General features: G+C 37.3%; 2 protein-coding genes across 2 annotated transcripts; one reads left to right on the forward strand and one right to left on the reverse strand.

Annotated features, from left to right (window-relative positions):
• Positions 1-11,380: 11,380 nt before the first annotated feature.
• LOC145133834 (small RNA-binding protein 11, chloroplastic-like) lies at positions 11,381-12,770 on the forward strand. The gene is made up of 5 exons (XM_079068797.1): positions 11,381-11,544; positions 11,970-12,036; positions 12,118-12,186; positions 12,275-12,381; positions 12,570-12,770. The coding sequence occupies exons 2-5, from the start codon at positions 11,997-11,999 to the stop codon at positions 12,645-12,647; spliced, it is 294 nt and encodes a 97-aa protein (XP_078924923.1). The 5' UTR covers positions 11,381-11,544; positions 11,970-11,996; the 3' UTR covers positions 12,648-12,770.
• Positions 12,771-14,026: 1,256 nt separating this feature from the next.
• LOC145129858 (histone H2A-like) lies at positions 14,027-15,027 on the reverse strand. Its single transcript, XM_079064675.1, has 2 exons — positions 14,749-15,027; positions 14,027-14,438 (listed from the first exon to the last, which is right to left on the reverse strand). Exons 1-2 carry the CDS (start codon positions 14,956-14,958, stop codon positions 14,181-14,183), a joined length of 468 nt encoding a protein of 155 aa, XP_078920801.1. The 5' UTR covers positions 14,959-15,027; the 3' UTR covers positions 14,027-14,180.
• Positions 15,028-18,522: the final 3,495 nt, after the last annotated feature.

The following is an 18,522-nucleotide window of genomic DNA, read 5'->3' on the forward strand; positions in this document are numbered from 1 at the left end:
CTATGATGCTCAAGATTGTTCAAGGAAGCGCAGAAGTTGAAGATGCTGAAGGATTATTTCTTGATGTGCCACCATTATGAGTGATATGCCATGGTGATCTTGATGTGCCACTCTTGCATCATGATGTGCCACTATGGATCATGATGCTCCATCATGTGTGTTGTTGGTGCTCATGGAAGGATGAATGTTCCAGAAGTTGCTGCATGGCAGATTGTGATTGGTTGACACCATGCATGGGCCTATGGTCCAATGGGCTTGGCCTATTAGGGTTTTAGGTCTAATCCCTCAAGTATAAATAGGGATGCATGCTGAGTCATTTTTTATCTTGAAGTCTAGAGTGTTAGGCGAATCTCTGTGAAAATTATACTTGTAACCTCTGTTTGAGAGCTATAAATAAAGAATATTCCCCTCTTGCATGTGGATGTAGGTCACCTTGACCGAACCACGCAAATACTATGTCTTGTGTGCTTTTGGTTTTGCTAGTTATCCCTTTTACTTCGTAACAACTGGTACTAGAGTTGCGGTTTGTGTTTCTGTTGATTGAAGATGGCATCTCACAAGTTTTATTTGGAGAAGTTCAATGGTTCAAATGAATTCACTTTGTGGAAGGTGAAGATGTGGAATCTTCTAGTTCAACAAGGATGTGCAGCGACACTGGAAGGAGAGGCAAATTTGCCAAAGGACATGGAGGCTGAAAATAATGTGGAAAGTCTGACGACGGCACATAGTGCTATTCTGTTGAGTTTGACAGATGAAGTAATGAGGGAGGTCGTGGCTCAAACAGCTGCTTTTGGGCTCTAGGAGAAACTCTGTGACAAGTACCAGAACAACTCTGTGATGAACAGGTTGTATCAGAAGCAAAGGTTGTACACTCTCAGAATATCTGAAAGTACCCAAGTGAAATATCATTTGGGTGACTTCAACCGCATCATCTTGGATCTACAAGGGGTTGATGTGAGGATTGAAGATGAAGATCAGGCGCTCATTCTCTTATGTTCTCTTATATTCTCTTACGAACTCATATGAGAATTTTGTTGATACCATGATCTATGGTAGGATAAAGATCATTGTGAATGATGTGAAGGAATCTTGGATGTCCCCAAGTACCTGAAAAGAAAAGTTTCAGTTGGGGAGGAGGTGTCTAGTTTCGGATTTCTTGCATGAAGAGGAAGGATAAAATAGAGGAAAGGGGGAAACAGGGGGAGATTATGTTCAAAATCGAAGTCTAAAAGTTCATCAAATTCCAAATGTTATAACGGCAAGGAAACGGGGCACTTCAAGTGAAATTGTCCACATTTGAAGAATAAGTTCAAGAGTGAATCAAGCAACAATAACATTGTTGTTGTGGTTCATGAAAGCTCTGATGAAGGGGACGATGGCGAGGTACTAAATGTAAGTACATCAAGTTCTGCTGGTGGTTGGGTCCTTGATTCTGTAGCATCCTATCACATGACATATAATTGTTACTAGTTCGACTCCTTCAAAGAGTTGGATGGCACAGTGTCACACCCCAAAACCGGAACGACGGAAATGTTCGGGGGCAGATGACGTCACGTAAGTATCACAACATATGCATTATAGTAATCAAAGTACAGCCAACCATTGCATTAATAAGTATAAGTTTTACATAAGTGTTTTACACATTTCAAACATTAAAGTAGATACAGAAGACGACAGGGGTCGCAATACGGTACTAGACTGTCTTCTCAAAAGCGTCGGGGGTGTACCTGTCTACTAGAGCCCTGAGAATACAAGCAGTTTTGAAAGAGTATCAACATAAAGCTGGTGAGTTCATAAGCATTTTGTTTTAGAAAGACTGTTCTCGGTTCTTTTGAAAAGTGCGATATCTTTCACAGAAAACCTTATGCTATTCGGTGTAATAAATGAGTGAACCTTAAGTAAAATGATTCCTTGATATCCAATAAAATCCCATATTTTCTTATGAAAAGCATGATTAAGCCCATTTCTTCTATAACTTCCTTGTTCACGCTAGTCACACATAAACCAATACCGAATAGACAGTCAATTGTGTGGATCTGCCCTAAACCCACAACAAAACAAGGAACAGGGAATGAGGCGGAAACCACACATTTCACAGTCTGTCGGGTATTCTTCACACATAACCCGAATGCATAAACCCAGAAGTTATGGAAGAAATATGAGTATTTGTTAGTTGATTACTAAACCACCTGTTTATAAAATACTGATGTTTACCCTGGGAAATCCTACATTTCCCCTATATACAAGTTATTGAATTACCCGTTCTAAATCAGAGAGTACAAGTATCTACCATACTTATATTGATATAGCATTGATCCTTTTGAAAACCCTGGTTACCCCCAGTGATGTATATTAGTCTTATTACATAAATAAAACCAATTGAAAAGCGAAATCCCGTAAACAATTGATTAGTTTATACTTATTGTGAGTCGTATAACCATACTTGATATGACATAGAGATCTTTACAACGTTCTTCAGGTGTTGGTTAAATGACATTTATCACCCCAGGCGTGCCCGCCTAACTGTAGCTAGCAGTTCAAGTGTGGGATTGTCAATCCCGAATAGATCTATTCACAAATCTCACGCTCTCCCTCTAGGAGACTCTGGTTATACTAGGATAGGATTTAATTAAGTACACCTAAGGGTACAGTTTTGAAGTAGAGCCTCACAATCCTGTATAACCTAGTTTACATATAATTCTAGAGTGTTTTCTTGAGTTAGAGTCCATTGGATGCGTTATAAAGTAATAATTATGCTTAAATAATTATTAGATATTATACTCCTGAGAAAATTTATACCGTAACCTAAATCTGTCATAGTTTATATATATTCACTCATAAATGAAATCTGAATTGGTAAAATCGGTACATTGGATTCTCCCAAACTATACCCATTATAGTTTAATTGAATTGATACGGAAATACTTTGTAAAAATCATTCTTGAAAACTATGAACTTATGTTTTCAAAAATAAAAGCGTCCCTTATACTTAACATAGTACCAAAAGGGATAAAATATCTAAATATTTTTTTAGCCGTGGAAATCGTTGAACTGTATTAATAAGTTTAACACTTAATAAAATACTTTGTGTTTGGCTTGTATTCCCCCCTGAAAACATTAAAAATCGTAAAAGCGTAGGGTATGAACTCACCTCGAATGAAAGGTTTGAATGAAGGATCGATACGAGATGTTGAGTGTCAAATGAAGCCTCAAACACAATTGGATCCTAATTATCATGTAATAACACATACATGATTCAATTTAGGGTATTTCACGACTAGAAATGATAGGAAACCACTCTAGGGACTTGGCAACACTTTTACTAAGTGTTAAGGCCAAATGTGGTTGAGTGAGGGTGAAACATCCCAAACATACAACCCAAAAGTTTTTGTTTGAAAACTTTACTAAACCATAATATCAAATATTAAAAGATAAATCCATGGATCATGTGTCTCAAAGTATCATAATAAATTTATCAAATCGAAACTAGTGTCAAGATCATATCAAAATATCAGAGTCTAACTCCCAGGCTAAAACTGTGGTGTGTGCCATGCCATCATCCCGAGCCCTTCCCTTTGCTAGCTGAAGTACCTGAAACCAAAACTGAAACTGTAAGCACGAAGCTTACTGAGCTCCCCCAAACTACACATACCATACAATAACATATAAAGAAACTACTGGGCCTTGCCCACTACATCGGACCGAAGTCCGGAAGCTGCATCGGACTGAAATCTGGAACTAACCAGGGCCTTGCCCTCTGCATCGGACCGAAGTCCGGAAACTGCATCGGACCGAAGTCTAGAACTAACCAGGGCCTTGCCCTCTGCATCAGACCGAAGTCCGGAACTGACTGAACATAGCATAGCATAATCATAACTACTAACATAAACACATATACTGCATACTGCATCAGACCGAAGTCTGAAACACATAACACAAAGACATGCTTGATTCACAAAGACATCGAGCACACTGAACTACTGCATCGAACCGAAGTCCGGAACTACTGCTAACTAAATGGGCCGGCATTGTGGCCGTAGACCCGTTCCTACTGGAAGGAAACTCACCTCGAAACGCTGGCTGCTGAGATGCTAAATCTGAAACTGTCTGACTGCTGCTCCGGAACTCCCCGGCTACAAATCCCATAAACACTAAATCAAATACTGATAACTACTCTCAGGGTAAAATGACCATTTTACCCTTCTGACCAGAGTCAACGCTAAGGTCAAAGTCAACTCTCAGTCAACCCAACTCGCCGAGTCCCTCTACCGACTCGTCGAGTTCAAACGGTCATAACATCGGGACATTTCGATTCTACTCGTCGAGTCCCACCTTGGACTCGTCGAGCTCCTTTGTTTCCGAGTCTCACTCCTGTCCAACTCGTTGAGTCATCTCCTTAACACAGTGGTATCACTCATAATCGAAGAAGGGTTTGGGGACATCGATCCGACTCGTCGAGTCCCAAGAACGATTCAACGAGTCCATTGCATGTTCAGACTATACAGTTGTTCCTAGGTGATTCCACTACCTCCAATTCATAGATCTAGACTCCTTAGGCTAGAATAACACGTAAAGTTGCTAACTTTACGTGCATGCATGATGCAATGAAGCTAAATCACCCAAAACAAGCTAAAAATGAGAGTCTAGGGCATAGAATGGGATCTTGGCTTAATAAAGGTGGTAACTTTGAGCTTCTGGAGCTCAAGAGTGCCTAGATCTAAAGTCCTTATAGACCCAAAAGCTCTCTACCCGAAATTATCTTGGAAAGGACCCCAAAAGTGGCAACAACAAGCTTTCAAGAAGATCTAAGTGAAAATAAGTCAAGGTACAAACTTTATACCTTCAAGAGCTCTGAAATGCAACTAAAACTATGGATCATCTGCCTCTTCTTGAATCACCAATAGATCTCTTCCTTCTCCTAACTTCAAATCACACAAAAATGGCAAGAAAGGTTTTAAGACACTCAACGGTTGCAAGGGTTTCGAGAATGGACCGTGGAGGTGTGGAGGCTGGGGTGAGGACTCATAATGATGCTTAAATAGGGTGCAAACCCTAAGGATTAGGGTTTCCTCCTGATGGACCTACTCGCCGAGTCCATTTCCGACTCGTCGAGTAGTCCACTTAAACCCCGCGGTCCAGCTCGCACCTACTCGACGAGTTAGGGCTACCAACTCGTCGAGTAGCTCTTATAAAATGAACATTTAGAGAATTACTTTCGTACCAGGAATGGGGCATTACAATTCTCCCCCACTTGTCTTAGACTTTGTCCTCGAAGTCTGCTGAATCTGAAAACAACTCCGGGTAGTGCTCCCTCATCTCTTCCTCGGGCTCCCACGTCCACTCCGAACCCTTGCGGTGCTGCCACTGCACCTTAACTAACTCTACTGACTTGTTCCTCAGCTTTTTCACCTTGCGATCTAGAATCGGCACTGGTCTCTCGATATAGTTCAGGCTATCGTCAACCTGAATGTCCTCCAGGGGTACCACTGCTGAATCATCCACTAAGCACATCCGCAACTGAGAAACATGGAACGTGCTGTGGATCTGGCTGAGCTCTGCTGGAAGATCTAACCGATAAGCAACCCGACCCACCCGGGCCAAAACCCTAAACGGACCGATGAATCTGGGGCCCAGTTTGCCCCTTTTTCGAAATCTGATAACACCCTTCCAGGGTGACACTTTCAGGAGGACCATATCACCCACCTGAAACTCCAAGTCCGAATGCCTCCTGTCGGCGTAACTCTTCTGTCGACTCTGCGCAGTCTGCAGTCTGCTACGGACCTGCTGGATCAACTCTGTGGTCTTGAGCACCACCTCAGTGCTCCCGATGACCCTCTGACCGACCTCACCCCAACAAATCGGGGTCCTACACTTCCTCCCATAAAGCATCTCGAAAGGAGGGCTATCAATATTGGCGTGGTAACTGTTGTTATACGAAAATTCCGCTAATGGAAGATACGTATCCTAACTACCACCAAAATTTAGAACACATGCCCGCAGCATGTCCTCGAGAGTCTGAATCGTCCTCTCGCTCTGCCCGTCCGTCTGAGGGTGGAAAGCGGTGTTGAAGTGAAGACGAGTCCCCATCTCGTCATGAAACCGCTTCCAAAACCTGGAAGTGAACCGGACGTCTCGATCTGATACTACTGATACAGGCACTCCGTGCCGTGCCACTACCTCGCGCACATAAATATCGGCTAACTTTTCGGCCGATGTGCTCTCCTGAATCGGTATGAAATGCGCGCTCTTGGTCAGCCGATCCACTATGACCCAAATCGAATCAACTCCACGTGCGGTCATGGGAAGCTTAGTGATGAAATCCATAGTGATATCCTCCCATTTCCACACAGGAATGTCTAACGGCTGCATCTTGTCGTGGGTGACCCACCACCTTGAGTGTGCTGCCATGGGGTGGGGTGTGCAGCCGCACACCCATGTGTACGGCCGTACACTCCTCCTAAGAGAGTGTATGGCCCGATTTTGCTACTTTGTGACTTGGCAACTCATCCCTAACCTCAACCTTGGTTGTACTTAAGCTTAGAACACTTGAACGAACCCTTAAACAACGCTAAGAGGCTACAGAAACGAGTTTATCATTGATTGAAGTGACTAGATGTTCAAGATAGAAGTTCCAGGTTGTCACACACAGTCAAGATGGGTGATGATTGGTTGAGCAGTATCAAGGGTAGTGGCACGGTGCAGATCAATATGCACGACGTCATGGTCAGGAAGTTAGATTGTTGATACGCTCCAGAACATTGGAAGAATTTAATTTCTCTTGGCACATTGGCTAATATTGGGATGAGGTACGTTAATGAAGGTGATTGGGTAAAAGTCACAAAAGGTTCTCTAGTTGTAATGAAAGGGAAGATGAATCATGGAGGGATTTATATCCTAGAAGGCAGTACGGTTATGCGAATGGTGGTTATCTCAAGATCCTTGAATGAAGGTGATGACAAGACAAAGTTGTGGCATCGTAAGTTGGGGCATATGAGAGAGATGGGCTTGTCAGTTCTAAGTAAACAAGGACTGCTTGGTGGAGAAACTACTGGAAATCATGAAATATGTCCACTCAGATATGTGGGACCCTGCACCAATGAAGTGGATGTGCCATTTTGGAGTGGATGTGTTGATATTCCAACCTTAGAGAGGATGTGTCATCCCTTGATCAAGATGTGTCATCCTTATGCCTGATGCGCCATCTTGATGCAAGGATGTGCCAATTGGTTCCTTGATATGCCGAGGTATCCCTTGATGATCTGTATGCTATGAAGTCCCTTATGACACTCAAAATTGTTCAAGGAAGCTCACAATTTGAAGAGTGTAACACCTCGATTTCCGGGTTTTTTTCCATTTCTACCCTTATTATGTAATTTGTTTGCAAAATTGGTCCCTTGGTCACTTATATGACAAACACGTGGTTCTCGCGTACGGTGGGTATACTCTTTTGTACGATGGGCATACATGGCAGCGATGCAACCCCTAATTTTTAGGGTTTGAGCATTATTTAAGCATCATTAACTCCCCAAGACTCCTTCCCTCATCAACCTCCATTCTCACTCCGTACCTTACAAACCCTAACCCATTTTGTGAGCATCTTGGAGCCTTAGTGTGTATTTTGGTGTTCTTGAAGGAGGGAGAAAGAAGTGGATTCACCTTGGGAGCTCAAGATCATTTAGATCTAGAAATATCTCACCCTAAGCATCCTTTGGAGGTATAAAGTTCATATCTTGATGAGTTATTTGCTTAGATCTTATTAGCCTTGATTCTGTATTCTTTTTTATCCCAAATGCTTGGTGTTCATAAGTATGGACTACTCAAACCAGAAGAGTTGTCCTTTCAAATGTTTTTAGGTGTTAGGAACCATAAAAATGCGATCTTGGTCCTTATATCCCTTCCATGCAAGAGTTATGATGTCTTAATGGATTAATAAGTTAGGGTTTTAGCTTTTGGACCTTTTCTAGCCTTAGAAAGTCATAAAGGTGGAAACTTTATGACTTTAGTCGATGTTTTGGGTCTAGATCTGAGTTTGGATGGGAAGTCCTTAAGGATTAAGCACTTAATGAGAAGATGTGGTTCCAAACGTAGTACGTTGGTTGTACCAAGAGGTACGATGCGCGTACCAGGTTAAGGTCCCGTGTTTTGGTCAAGGACGAGCTACGTTGGGCGTAGTTGTTGAGTACGCTTAGCGTACTCAGTCAGTTTGACCTTCATTTGACTTTTTGACTTGTTGACTTTTACCTTTGAAAAAGTTTGACTTAAGAGCATTTTGGGTATTTTGAATTGTGGTTTGAGATTTGGTCACTATTTGTTGTATAGGTGACATGTAGAGTTGGTATTCGGAGCAGTGTGTTGTTCAGCTATTTTGTTAGACTATGAGGTGAGTTTTCATCACTGTAATGGTGGGTCAAAGGCACCAATGCCGGCCCACTAGGTTATGTATCCTGGAATATATGATGTTTCTATGTTATATTAATCTGCTAGATCTATATGATTATCTTTTTGCTGGTTATATGTTTATCTGTTGCATATGTCGACATAGTGTGGTACTGTGGTTGGGCTGAGGTTGTAGTGCTTTGTGTTGTAATCCAACAAACCCGGGGCAATCCAACCGGGAGGTTGTGGGTCAGGGTAATCCAATCGGGAGGTTGTGGACCCAGTATGCAATATGTGTCGCAATCCAACAGAGAGGTTGTGGGCCAGGGTAATCTGACTAGGAGGTTGTGGACCCAGCATGCAATATGTATATTTTTTTGGTTGTGCGTGGTACTTTGGGGGAACTCACTAAACTTTGGCTTATTGTTTATGTGTTATGTTTCAGGTACTTCAGATGATCGGGGCAAAGCAAAGGCGTGATCGTGCACATCCTCCAGTTTTTATGAGATTTGATTTTGGGATACTCTGATTTGTGTTTTTGACTTTTGGAAACTAAGTTTTGTAAACATCTATGGTTTATGGGTTGATTTTGAAAATAAAAAATTTTATCTTGATATTTGGGATGTTACAAAGATGCTCAAGGATTATTGCTTGATGTGACACCATGATAGTTGATATGACATGATGATCTTGATATGCCACTCTTGCATCATGATGTGCCACTATGGATCATGATACTCCATCATGTGTGTTGATGATGCTCATGCAAGGATGAATGTTATGGAAGTTGTTGCATGGCGGATTGTGATTGGTTGACACCATTCATGGGCCTATGGGCCAATAGGCTTGGCCCATTAGGGTTTTAGGTCTAATCTCTCAAGTATAAATAGGGATGCATGTTGAGTCATTTTGTATCTTGAATTCTAGAGTGTTGTGTGAATCTCTGTGAAAATTGTACTTGTAATCTTTGTTTGAGAACTCTAAATAAAGAATACTCCACTTCCTGTCCGTAGACGTAGGTCACCTTAACCGAACCACGTAAATATTATGTCTTTGTGTGCTTTTAGTTTTGCTAGTTATCCGTTTTACTTCCTAAAAATCACCAACACATACATATTTACAAAGTCTAAACCCTAAACCCGCTAACTATACACATAATAAGCGAGCTTGAATAAGATATTTCAACTTTTTTTATTACCCGATCGACACGGCACACATGAAAATTAAACAATAAAGGTTAGTGCCATGTTTTTTCAAGACTTAGAACTCGACATAAGTCTAATAAAAGGCTTGACAAAACATATTATTTCTTGTATTTAACGTAAGGGTTGGTATTTCTTTATTTTTTTTACAAATATCAGTACTATAGAAAAAGAATTCTATTAGAAAGTAAGCATCTGATTTTTTTCTTCATAAAATAAAACAACATTAATAAGAGGTAGTTGTGCGAACTTGGAATGCAATTAACAAAAGGGGATATCTCTATTTCTCAAGTAGGTTCCATTTGTGTTTTTTCAAAAAAGAAAAGTTTGGTGGATGTGATTGTGTGTAATAGCATTTGGTATATTTAGAAATTTAGAAATGATAAATTTCCCAAATTTTTAGGTGGTAACACGAAACAAAGTGATATTATTGATAGGTTTAATTAGGGGTGAGCATAATAATCGAAAAACCGAACCAAAATCAAATTAACCGATATAACCGAACCATTTTAAAAACTGTTGGTTCGGTTTCTAATTTTTGTTAACCGATAACTAACGGTTCGGTTATGGTTTTATAGGTTAACCGAACCATTATTAACCGAACCGCTAACTTTATATTTTAATATATAAAAATTATAGATTATATATAATATAATATAGTCAAACTTATTTAAGATCCATTAAAATATTAAAAATATAATTCATTGATCCTCACTTATTAGGAGACGAACGAGTAATCAAACCATCAAAAGCTGATCACGCAGACATACACAATCTTCCAATCATGCATTGAATTAGATTATTGATTAATGTTGTAATTCCTAATCGGCTAATTCTACAATTTGTAAACATTATTCACAATTAGTTTAATCTTCACACTCATAATCGTAATCGAATGCTTCTCACACGGTTAATCCTAATCAAAGATTGTTTTCACTTTATAGTCCTATTCGAAGGAGTTTTTGACTTTATGATCAAGTCTTCTAGGTAAGTTAAGTTTTTGGTTCTTCTTGACTCTGTGATATATTAAGAATGTAGTTTTTTGAATTTTTTGGCTTTTTTTATTTACTATTTTTGACTTAATCACATTGAATGCATATGAGTGATTGTCTTTTTTTTTATCCAATAACACATAATATGAATGTTTGGCTCTTTTATTTTATAGTTTTTTGATTTAATCGTATTGAACGTGTATGAATGTTTGACTTTATTTTAATATTAATATCAATTATCAATATATGAAATTATTAATGTCAATTTTTTAATGTTTTATATTTTTATTGAATGTTTTTTATTTTGAATGTGACTGTGTTATCTCACTATAAGTATTAAAGGTACACATTTTATTCTATTACTATAAGCTAGGTTACAAACATTGGCATCAGGGACTTTTTGGTATTCTATTTTCATTTTTTAAGCCAATATACTTTGGTCATTTATAATATTTTGAACATTTTTGTTAACTATTATTAATCATTAACCAAAACCGTTAACCGATAAAAACCATTAATCATAACTAATATTAACCATACCCAATGACTACCAAAATACATTAACCAATCATAATGGTATTGGTTCGGTTTTAACCAATAACCGAACCAAACCGGTCCATACACACCCCTAGGTTTAATTGGGTAAAAACTCACTAAACTCTTTGTAATCTTGGATATAGCTTTTTGCTAGTTGGTTTTTTTCCTTTTTATCCTGCTTCTAAAAAAATAATCATTGAAAATAAAGGTTTTTTTATAGAAAAAAAAAGTATATATGGTATTTTTCAAAAACAGTATTATTTCACTATTTTGTATGAAAAAACCTTCAGCTGTTTACCAATCGGCTCGGCGTTTCTTTCATTCACTTCTCAGCCAGGACAGCAGGCAGCAGCGCATCACTTGGGCAATTCAGCTTCGCTTTCGCCTTTCATCCCCTCGATATCGATTGCACCTTCCTGAACGCCTGTTATATTCTGGTATCTTTCACCTAGTAGAAATTCATATTGTCCGTGTCTCACATAATCCGAATTTTTAGTCATAGATGGATGTTATGTTTTGTTTTTAATTTAGTATTTTCTATTCATTTTCAAGTCCGAAATTGAAATACACATATACTTAAATGTGTAATTGTAAGTTTAATACTTGATCAATTTTCAGTATGCAGGCAAGGTGTTTGATAAAATGTCTCAAATGATTCACATTCATGAAATTGTTTTACACATTGTTAATTTTCAATCAACAGCGTGTAAATCTGATATTGATGCCAACAATAAACTTGTTGGAGATTTGGATTACAATAAAGAACGTGCTCAAATTTTGATAAGCTACCTTTTCAAATCATGCATAAATTGTACAAAAGCTATATTTAACATTGATGCCTAGTATTTTTTATATTCTACAGATAACCATTTTGTGGCAAACTTACACAATGGCAAAGAGACTTCTTGGATCCCAGCTATTCGTGAGCAGTAATCTCTCCTCCATTTTCCAGACACTATTTTTCCCCTTTTCTCTTTGAGTAAATTAAAGATTATGTTATTGATATGTAGGATTGTCATTTTACACTACACATAAGGACTTGAAGAGGTTGTTTTCACCTTTTGGTGCAATCACTGAAGGTAAATGTTAATTTTAGTTATTCTTTTTGGTAATTCAAAGTCATTTTTATATAAAGATTGTTTGAATTTTATTGAATCAATGTTGCAGCTAGACTTGTTTTGGATTCAAGAACTCAGAGGCCTAAAGGGTTCGGTTTTGTTACATTTGAATCAGATGTTGATGCCCAAAATGCAATGAAAGCCATGAATGGGAAGGTAATTTGACTATTTTGATTCTATCTTTAAAGGTGACACTTCATCAGTATTTCCATCTTTCTTGTTTTAGATGGCCAATTTCACTATATATTTTCTAAAATATCAATTGAAGAAACATGCAAAATAGATTTGAAATTGTGGTAATACAATTGGGTTCTTGAACTAAGTTTTTCATACTTAATGTGCAGATTGTGAATGGTGGATTGATTTTTGTTGAGGTTGCCAAGACTCAAACGCCCCAAGATGATAATGACACTCTTAGATAATTATTATACAAATGATTATGTGAAATGTTACTTCTGATGATCATTGTTGTTCTATAATTACCAGTTGTATACCTGTTATAATCTGAATTTTAGTAAATCTGAAAGATATGTATATTTGTTCCATTTTCTGTTGTTTAAGGTATTCGGTTTTATATAGACTCGTTTGATCAAAAGCATTACCCTTTCGAATTAAAATAAATGATGTTATAGTTATATGGGTCGGTTTCTTGGGTAAAGATAAAATATAATTAATTCAAGTCAAATTTGTTATGCAGGTTTTATAGATACAAAATGATGGTGAATCAATTTGAAAATGTTATATGGGTTTTTTCAATACAAAATGATGAAGCAATAAAATGGTCAAATTTTGTTCGTTTGGGTTTCGTCTGTACAATATGATTTGTTATTGGGAAAGATTATAAACTTTAAACTTATAAAAAAAAAAAAAATCATTATATAATTTTTTAACCAAATAATTCAAATCATAATAAGTCCCCTACATGTACCAATTAAATCATCCATACATTGCATACTAAAAGCATGAAACTTGCATAAAATTAAAGGGAATAGAGAGGAATAGAAAGGGATTGCAAAGGAATCACTATCAACTGACTTTTTTACCCCTCAAAGTGTCAGCATAGAAGGCCAAGGGTAAAAAGGAGTCTTCTGTTTCTTTTCCTTTAAAATCCGTGCAAATGTGAGCGGATACACTTTGTGCTTATTTCTTTCTTCCTTAACATGTGTGTTTCTTTCCTAATCCCTTCCCCCTCAACAAAAAACTTGAGAACAAAGTGTTCAAGACTTACTTGTAAACCTAGAAGAATAAACCCTTCCATGTAAAACAAAACATTGCACAGCAACTTCACCTGAAGACATGGTGAAATTTTCATTTGATTTCGACAAAAGTATCTTGTATTAAGAATATTCGACTAATTTAGTTAACAAATATTCATGAAAGGAAGAAAGCAGTTCCTTTTGGTTGATGTTGAGACTATTGGTAGTTCATATTAACTATAATATCATAATAACCACACTCAATATTTAATAAGTTAACATACACCACAAAAAATCCAAATAATGAGACATATGCAACACATATCGCAAAGAACACTACAACCAGTCATGGTATAAATAGGATATAAACCAACTGTAACAACAAAATAAACATCATAAATTACGTCAAATAAAGGAACATGGAACAATTATCCAAAAAGTGCATTTAATGATTTGTGAGAATGAGTAGAAGAGCCTGGACGTCTGTTTACTTGATTCAGCTCATTAAAGTTATTGATGTTTATATAATTTATGTGACTTTGACAAATTTGTGTTATACATTAATGAAAGAAAGAAAAAGCTTAACGGAAATAAACAAAGAAACATAAAACTAGAAACAAGTGGTTTCTTCCATTGATAAACAGAGAGGTGGTAACATACGATCGATAGTCTAAACAAACGCAATGGTTAGAACACTAAACTCCATATGTAATTTAACGACAAATACACACAGATGAACAACAACCAAACTACGGTAGCCTATTCAGCTTTCTTTGGAGTTTTGGCTGCTTTCTTTGGTGACTTTGCAGCCTTCGATGGAGATTTAGGCTCTGTTGTAGCAGACTTCTTGGGCAATAGAACAGCGTGGATGTTGGGAAGAACGCCACCATGAGCAATGGTAACTCCGCCCAACAGTTTTCCAAGTTCATCGTCGTTCCTGATGGCCAGAAGGACGTGCCTTGGGATGATTCTGGTCTTCTTGTTGTCCCTTGCAGCATTTCCAGCCAGCTCCAACACCTATAATAGAACAAGGAACATGATTAGATATGGAAGGTATGATCTATAGCATTGAACAGGAGATTTCAATTGAGAGCCAGATTTTAGATATAATGTTATAGAACTGGGTCTAATTCCTTAAATCAATCAAACGATAACTCTACTTTTCATTTTTATTGCTATGCAACATTATTTCTGAAAATAAATATAGACCCCCAATTTGCAATTTTGAACATTGAAACCCTAAAATCATTTTTGTTTCCTTGAAGTGATCGAATCTATAATTAACTACATGAATGAATTGATAGAGATAATAAAGAAGCAAACTTACTTCAGCGGCAAGGTATTCAAGAACAGCGGCGAGGTAGACCGGAGCACCGGTTCCAACACGTTTAGCATAGCGTCCGACCTTAAGGTAACGCCCAATTCTACCAACGGGAAACTGGAGACCAGCTTTGACGGATCGAGTAACCGACTTCTTCCTTGGGCCACCGCCCTTCCTTCCTCCGGCACCCTTCTTCGCTTTTCCGGTGGTTTCCATTTCTCTTTTTGGCTTAGAAGACAAGTGATTTATGGGTATGAAAACAAGTGAATGATGATAACATTCGCCACCGATGAGTTGTTTATATAGCGAGGATTATTTGGGGAGGATCAGGACCGCGAACTGGGCTTGTTTTTGGCCGCTGGATTGGTATTTAATCTAACGGTCTTCGTTTATTCATCGCCGATCCGTGTGAAGTGGATCCACCAATTAAAATGATCCGATGAATTTTGAATTTGGGCTTACTTTTTGAGATTATTATCGGTTTCCCGCCTTGTAGGTTTTCGTTTTCATGGTTTTTAAAGAAAAATTTTGAATCCTCATGCTGTCACAGCAACCGTCCTTGGGCCAAGTTTATATTGGATTCATTTCATTAATATGAATCCGCAAACACATTCATTTCATTAATACTTACAAATATTGAACATATAGATAAAAACACATTGTTTAGAACATTAAAAACATTACATTATTAAAAAAAAATAGAACATGACTATATGAATCCCTACATGAGCTTCCATATAACTCATACGGCAATCTTTCATACAGACATGAGACATTGATTAGAATCAATCTTATTGTCCAAATTTTCTTCATCGGTTTCTTGATTTGTGATGACGACATAAGACTTCAAATTGAATACATCAATCGAGTCCTGTCTGGGCCCAACATCACTCGAATTAGATGCCGACTCCCCACGGCTTACCACCAAATGTTGACACCTGGCCCCATTACGCCCATCGTAATTTGGAGTATGCCCGGCATACTGTCTTCCTGGCAGCCTATAAATATAACACATATTTCATCCATTTCTTCACACATCTTCATTCCAATCTCTCTCAAACCCTCAAGGTCCCTAGGCCTTGTTCTAGTACTTCCTAAGGGTTGGTAGTGAAACTTCGGAGCGTCAGAAATCCCCAAGAAATAGAGCTTTCGATTTAGAAGTTCTACCCGCGCATAGTCCGGTTTCTCGCTAAACCACATGTAAGTTGAGTTATGCTTACTGTGCATTTAGTATAACTCATGTTCAAGTTCATTATCGTTATTATGAACCTATAACAAGATTTATCAGTGATTCCAAATCGTTATATTGATTGATATACTTACAAGGATGATGACAATGCTAGATTTAGTGAGGTGTTTAAAGTGGGTTTTCTAAACAGTATACTTTGTATACCAAACGGACCTACCTCTGATATGATATTAAATGGTTGTCCCTCGTCAACTATAGATCAGTAGACTTTGAATTAGTGATTAATCTAGACTAATATTTAGTCGAAATAAATATTAGACTAAGACTTAGTGATAATGATACTAGGTTACGTCAAAGAAAAAAGACAATTGCTATAAGCGAAGTGTTGTCTGAGTTTCAAGTCATCACTTTAACAAATGAGTGCATAGTTACTTTCATTTTACATAAAGTACTTAAGATAATTACATGCTATATGTTCCTATTATATGTGTTCCTGATATCTATGCTAGATGAACGATTGATGCATGTTTTACTTGATTTAAATTGTATATGTATTTTTATACCTATAAATATATTGGGTAAAGATGGGTAAATGAAAGATGATATAGATGATGAGAGATTAAATATGAAATAGATGATGAGAGGCCTTGATTTTAAAGATGGTGTCATCTAGCAGAGTATAGATGACAACCACAAACTATTATAGACAGTCCAGTGGAACGCTAGTAGGCTCACAACCTGTAGGTGTTTATGAACCATGTGTTCATCAGATGTACTCTAAAAACTCATTAACATGCATTGTGGGTGGACTCCCTAAGACAATACTGTCAATAAAGAATATGATCCCTATGGTAAATCCTTAGGAATAAAAATAAAAGTAAACCTACTGACAAGTATCATGGAGGAATCCTTGAACTAGTACTGTAGGCATAGATGATCCTCAGTGCAGATCCTTAATAATAAAAAAGATAATGTGGATGGAAAATTGTGTTAATTGTTTGATGATTAAACATATTAATTATATTATCATGGGTTGAAAACCCTATGTACTCACCAAGTTTCCCAACCTAACTCACTCAGTTTATTGTATCATAGGTAGCGACATGAAAGATGCATTATGTTGTGAGATTCGAAGAGTATTAAGCCACTAGTTTAATTACTATAAGGTTTGTAATATTTTGTTATGTTTATGTTTATGTATTGACGATGACATCCTAATGGTTTGATATAAATAAAATACATTTCTTCGGAAATGTTTTGATAATATCTTTATCATATTTTTGGCAACAAGTTTTGCAAAATTATTCTTCAAAAAAGACACTCTGATTTTAAATAAACATAAAAAATTGGTCTTTTATGGCCATAAAATCAAGGATGTCACATGTTGTGTTGTATGTGATATTTTGGGGGAACTCACTATGCTTTGGCTTACAGTTGTGGATTAAATGTTTTTCAGGTACCATTGGTGATCGTGGGAAGGCAAATACGTGACTGTACACATTCATCAACAGCTATGGAGATACTGCGTCTATTATTTTACTGTGATTTTTAACAAATGTATTTTTGGAACACATGATTTTCTTAACTTGGATTTTATAAACGCGATGTTTTACCTTAATTAAAAATGAAAAATTTTGTTGTGAAAATGCAAGGCCGGCCCAAACGTATATGGGGCCTGGGCGAAAAGAAAAAAAAGGTCCCTCAAAGACAAATATAATAAAGATTAAAAAAAAACATATCATTTATTATTCACTGTAGATATGTTCAATTAGCAATAACAAACAAGCCAGATTGTTTATCTTTTGAGCTAATTTTAGTTTAAACCAACTTTAGGGCTTAAAAATCAATTAGGTAATAATTTTTTATATATACACACTACGTAGGCCAAAAAATTTGGGCTCCGTGGGAACGTGGGCCTTGGGCGGTCGCCCGAGTTGCCCACCGTCTGGACCGGCCCTATGAAAATGAGGCGTTACAATTGTTTATGTTTTCGACGCCCAATTGGTAATCTTTGAGAGGCTCGAAAGTCGAAACCCATTAAGCAAAAGTATACATATGAACCTCCATGCATAACTTCAAACAATCTGCATGGCCAAGGCAATTCCTACAATGTCCCTTAATAAGAATCTAACACCAAACACTTGCATCTTCGATATATCATTTAACCTTAACATTTCAAATTGCAATTTTGCAATATTGTTTACAACTTCTTCATTAGTAATAACTTATTATGTTTTTTTTTGCCATAAAACTTTTCTTCAACAGTTGCCAACTCATTTTCACATCAAATTGTTCCATATCATTGCACATCGTTTTCAATATCAACAATGTAAATTTGTAATGTTTGTTAAGGTCGAGATCAACCCATCTAAAGTTTTTAGATCGTTGATGTGATGAGATCTACACAAAGATCATAGAGTAAATTACATGGATGGTCCCTATGGTTTGGGGAAATTTGCACGTTTGGTCCCTAACTTATTTTTTTAACTCGGAATGTCCCTAAAGTTTTTTTTTTGTGCGCTTGGTCCCAGTCTTACCTAAAAATACTATTTTGCCATTGATTTTTTTTATTTATTTAAATAAGATGGGGT

This window comes from Lactuca virosa, chromosome 8, assembly GCF_052849685.1.
Source record: "Lactuca virosa cultivar CGN04683 chromosome 8, Lactuca_virosa_CGN04683_v6, whole genome shotgun sequence".
Classification (NCBI taxonomy): domain Eukaryota; kingdom Viridiplantae; phylum Streptophyta; class Magnoliopsida; order Asterales; family Asteraceae; genus Lactuca; species Lactuca virosa.

Bases quoted from the DNA above. Each gene is read 5' to 3' on its own strand.
- LOC145133834 (XM_079068797.1), top strand. From the start codon at position 11,997: ATGGCAAAGAGACTTCTTGGATCCCAGCTATTCGTGAGCA. The intron at 12,037-12,117 runs GTAATCTCTCCT...ATTGATATGTAG, and splicing joins ATCCCAGCTATTCGTGAGCA to GATTGTCATTTTACACTACA. The intron at 12,382-12,569 runs GTAATTTGACTA...CTTAATGTGCAG, and splicing joins TGAAAGCCATGAATGGGAAG to ATTGTGAATGGTGGATTGAT.
- LOC145129858 (XM_079064675.1), bottom strand. From the start codon at position 14,958: ATGGAAACCACCGGAAAAGCGAAGAAGGGTGCCGGAGGAAGGAAGGGC. The intron at 14,439-14,748 runs GTAAGTTTGCTT...GTTCTATTATAG, and splicing joins TTGAATACCTTGCCGCTGAA to GTGTTGGAGCTGGCTGGAAA.